The 4,783-nt window shown below is 51.1% G+C and overlaps 2 protein-coding genes across 2 annotated transcripts; both read left to right on the top strand.

The window, feature by feature from the left end:
• The first annotated feature begins 1,935 nt into the window (after positions 1–1,935).
• Positions 1,936–2,944, top strand: LOC113566947 (glycerol-3-phosphate phosphatase-like). Its single transcript, XM_026994187.1, has 2 exons — positions 1,936–2,591; positions 2,666–2,944. Exons 1-2 carry the CDS (start codon positions 1,936–1,938, stop codon positions 2,856–2,858), a joined length of 849 nt encoding a protein of 282 aa, XP_026849988.1. The 3' UTR covers positions 2,859–2,944.
• Positions 2,945–3,220: 276 nt separating this feature from the next.
• Positions 3,221–4,342, top strand: LOC6594893 (glycerol-3-phosphate phosphatase). The gene is made up of 2 exons (XM_002019948.2): positions 3,221–4,007; positions 4,062–4,342. The coding sequence occupies exons 1-2, from the start codon at positions 3,262–3,264 to the stop codon at positions 4,240–4,242; spliced, it is 927 nt and encodes a 308-aa protein (XP_002019984.1). The 5' UTR covers positions 3,221–3,261; the 3' UTR covers positions 4,243–4,342.
• The last annotated feature ends 441 nt before the right edge of the window (positions 4,343–4,783 follow it).

The raw sequence follows: 4,783 nt of genomic DNA, 5'->3' as shown, positions 1-4,783 counted from the left end.
GCCGGCACTAGTGCCCCTCCCCCCAGGCAGAGTGGATTGCGGCGACCGGCCACTGATTAGCATATTAATCAAGTGGATTTCAGCCTTCGTCCCGAGGTATTAATTAGGGAAAAAACAACAGCCCCAGGGCCCCCACTGAACTCCGAGGGAGGCCCAAGAAATTAACTTTTTCTTGTAAACTTAATAAAAAAGTTTCCGTTTCTCGGTGCTCGGTTCTTGGTTCGCTTTCTGCTTTTTTCTGGGTTCCGAAAAAAGTTTGGTCAAACTTTGTGCTTAAAATTCCATTTGGATACTATTGCCTCTCGATACCTAGTCGAGTGGAATTTGCTCGTTTGTTGTTCCGCTCCGCTCTTGTATTGTTTGCAGAGAGAATGGAGAATGCATTCCATGTGGATTTGCCACTTGCCTCTGCTTCTGCTTCTGCTTCTGCTTCTACTTCCGCCCCAAGCCATCCATCAGTGGGCCCCATCTAGTGTTGGGTAAACTGCGAAAACTGGGAAAAATGTAAAGCGCTTTCCACTTGAGGAAATTGAGTTATGCTGCAAATCCACACACACTCAAACCTTACGTAAAGAGACAGAAGGTGCTTAGATATATTTCACAGGCGACAAAACTTTCAAGGAGGATTTCCTTTTGGGCTGCAATTAATTGGCGAGGCCCTGAGATACCGACTATGGAAATTGTAGTAAAATTAATCTGAAAATATTCGACACACTCGTAAATATATTCTTACAAATTTAATAGATTTTTAATAGATTTAAATCTAAGTAATTTTTTTTTTTATTTCTTTTTTTTATTACAAATCAGCTTTACTTAAACTATGATCTAATATTAGTGATATTTACATTGGCTTACTACATATTTTAAGAGTTTAGTGATTAGGTTTATATACAAATTTTAATGATGTGTTATTCAGCAAATTTTTGTATTTTTTATGTTCGATGGGACGTTTGAGTCTGCGTGGGTCTAAGTAAATACTTTATTGACATGTGAGTGTTTCCTTTTCCCCTGAGCGAGAAAATCATGTACTGGGGGCTTCAAAAATATCCCCAATCTTTCGTTTTTCCTCTCACGCAAATTATCATATCGCGGGGCGGGCGGAAATTTCGAAAGTCGCGTTTCCTGGCTTTTTGCCTTGGCCCGGAGGCAGCGGCTTATCCCCGGCACGGTCTCGAGCTCTGCTCCCCCCCGGTTGTTGGCCAATTTGCGTCGATTTTTCGCCCTCTATTTTAAGAGCCGTGAGCCGCCATTTGACCGGGGGCCATTCAACAGAGATCCGTTAAACTGCGGCAGATTTGAAAGCCCGGACAAGATTTAATGAATTTATGTCAAGGTTCGAGGGAATGTCTCTCTCTCCCTCTGTCCCTGTCTCTGGGCGCTGGGCAGTGGACAAGTGTCGGATTTGGTCGCTCGTAGGAGACAGGACCTGTCAACAATAAAGCCTGAATGCCATTTTAATTGGCGCATCGGGGCGTTGGCTGCTGGTCGAAAAGGCGCGAATCCTTGGCAGAGAACTGGCTCCCCCAGGACTGGGTACGGGGGAGGGGGATGCTCCGTTTGTCCTTCAGTCGTTGCGCACAATTAAAAGTTGTCCGCGATGTTTGCCCCCGGACCCGGACCCGCACCCAAGCCCAAACCCCAGCCCAAACCCAAGCCGAACCACAGCCAGGGTCCATTCCGGTCTTGGCCAAAAGTAGCAAAATGAGCAAAAGTTTAGTGAATTAAGTGCATCGGAGAATGGCAGCCCGTGACGGTCCCGGGGAGTGGTCGGCGACAGCTCAAAGGTCACGGGGTCCCGGGACAAACTTTCCATTGATTTTAGCAGCCACAAGCAGAGTGCAAGATTTCAGGGGAGATTTCAAGCCATAGTTTGCCCTGAGTTTAGAGGATACTTAGTCGATCATCAGCCCACATTGATTCGGATACGGACTGAGAATGAATTTCGTTTTGTCGCGGCGAGTGCTGCGGATGGGCGGCTGCCAGGTGCTGGAACCAAACATATATAATGTCCGCCAACTGCTGAAGACCTTCGACACGATCGTCTACGCCGCGGATGGGGTGCTGTGGCGCCACGATCAGGCACTCACGGGAGCTGCCGATACGTTCAATGCCCTGCGGGCGATGGGCAAGAATTCGTTCATCTGCACCAACAACTCGGAGGCCTCGTGCCGGGCCCTGAGCAAGAAGGCAGACAGCATGGGCTTCCTGATAGCCGAGAACGAGATCCTCTCCTCGGCGCAGGCTCTGGCCCGCTATATGCGAGAGCGGAAGTTCAATCGCAAGGTCTACATCGTGGGTGGCCAGGGCATCATGGCCGTCGGCATGGACTTGGGCCTCAATGTGCTGAAGCTGACCAAGGCCAGCATATACCTCCGGGACCCAAAGACCCTCTTTTTGGCCACCAATCGCGATCGCGCCTTTCCAGTGGCTGCCGACCGTCAAGTGCCCGGGGCGGGAGTCGTGGTGGCTGCCATACAGGCGGTGGCGAAGCGGGCCCCGTTCACCTGCGGCAAGCCCACTCCCTATGTCTGCTCCCATCTGATACGTCAGGGTGTCATCGAGCCGGAACGCACCCTGCTGGTGGGCGACACGTGAGTTTCTCACTCCTATATGGTATTTTCGCTTACTTTCATGCCTTCCCCCCCCCCCCCCCCCCCCCGCCCAGCATGTACACGGATATGCAGTTCGGCTACAACTGCGGCTTTCACACTCTACTGGTGGGCACTGGCGTCAGCAGTCTCCAGGATGTCCGCCATGCCCTGGCCTCTAAGCAGGCCTTTGCGTACCAGCAGATACCAGACCTGTATCTGCACAGGCTCTCGGACTTGCTGCCATTCATACCCTCCCGAAACTATTAAGGCCCCTACACCTGACACCTTACCCCTTACACCTTACCCCTTAGACTACATTCATTACTTTAGACAGACAGATAGACACCACGCGCTTACGGCAGTACTTTTGATACCCCTCGCTGTGGGGGGAATGTATAATTGATTGATAATTAAATTTATGTGGCACTGGCGCGACCTTTAGGGGGGATCCCGAGAAGGGTCCTGAGAGCGGTTAATACGATGTGTACCTATTATTTCTCGGTGCTGGGCTTGCTCTGTTCAAACAGTGCTTTTTGATTGGATCTGAGATCTTGGTTTCTGAGAAAACTCACAATCTAGTACTGGCTGTGTGGAATGTCAATTGTGGTTTGACTGTTTTATTGTTGTTTCAAAATATCACCTACGAGCAGTTGTAGTCCCGTGCTGAGCCATGTTCAAGCGTACCTGCACGGATCTGACCAAAATACCCAAGGAGAAGGTGCGCCAGTGGCTGACCACAATCGAATCGGTGATATTCGATGCCGACGGTGTTCTGTGGCACCTGAACCGGCCGATCAATGGGGCAGTGGAGACCTTTAATATGATCAAGAGCTCGGGCAGGCAGGTGCTGGTGGCGACCAACCATTCGGGTCTGCTCACCAAGGATCTGGCCGCGAAGGCGCACCAGTTCGGCTACGAGATCCAGGAAGAGCAGATACTGAGCTCGGCGCTGTCCGTGGCCAGGTTCCTCAGCGCGAAGGGGTTCAAAAAGAAGGCGTACATCGTCGGGGAGTCGGCCATTGTCGATGAGCTGGCCAAGGAGAACATCTGCAGCTTCTCTGTGGGCAAGGAGAAGCTGCTCAAGCCCATGGAACAGTTTGCCAAGGATATGTACCTGGATCACGAGGTGGGCGCCGTGATAATCGGCAAGGATGAGAGCTTCAATGTGCCGAAGATAATCAGGGCCAGTTCGTACCTCCAGGAGCCGAAGGTCCTCTTCCTGGGCACCTGTCTGGACACCGCCTATCCGGTGGGCAAAAACCGGATGATTGTGGGCGCCGGTGCCATGGTGGCCGCCGTGAAGGCCATCACTGGCCGAATGCCGCTGATTTTGGGCAAGCCGAATCCCCTGATGGTGGAGCAGCTGCTGCAATGCGGCGTCCTCAAGCGGGAGTCCACGCTGATGGTTGGCGACACGTAAGTGGTCCGTCCTCCTGCCCCACCTGCTCTTACCTCACCCGCCTATTCCAGTCTCTACACGGACATTCTGTTCGCCAGCAACTGCGGCTTCCAATCGCTTTTCGTGGGCACCGGCGTCAGCATCTTGAAAGAGGTGCGCCAGATTTGCAATGACGAAGGACACAGCAAAGTGGACATGATCCCAGACACCTATCTGCCCTCTCTGGGACACTTGCGGGAGTTCCTCTGCTAGATCTGTCGATCATGAACACAACACATGAATGCATGCCCATCCATCTCGTACACCTTCTAAATGTAATGCTTCCGGTAATCACCGGATAGCACTCACGGGACACTGTCGAACTAAGAATTATTACGGGGCCGGGGCACCTAGGCAATCGCCGGATAGTACTCACGGGACACTTTCGAACTAAGAATTGCTACGGGGATCGGGGATATCGACAAGCATCGCCGAGGGTGCCTAGGCAATCGCCGGATAGCACTCACGGGACACTGTCGAACTAATAATTGCTACGGGGGTCGGAGACAGGGTTAGAGAGAGACAGGGCGGAGAAAAAATGAAATTGTTTTCTTGATGCTGGCTATAATAATAATACGATCCAATTCGGATTCTGCAGTCTAAAAGATATGGTCATTCTCTACGTTTCTGCGTTTTTGGTTTTCTCGTATCGTCGAAATTGTGGATGCCACAGATTTTCGTCCTTTGTGGAGGCGGAAGTGGGCGGGGCAAAGTTTTGAAATATTTTTGTAGCAGTGACATATCACAGAAGTCT

This window comes from Drosophila persimilis, unplaced genomic scaffold (assembly GCF_003286085.1).
Source record: "Drosophila persimilis strain 14011-0111.01,24,50 unplaced genomic scaffold, DperRS2 tig00001334-arrow-arrow-pilon, whole genome shotgun sequence".
In the NCBI taxonomy this organism is placed as follows: Eukaryota; Metazoa; Arthropoda; class Insecta; order Diptera; family Drosophilidae; genus Drosophila; species Drosophila persimilis.
This window is presented reverse-complemented; position numbering and strand designations above follow the sequence as displayed.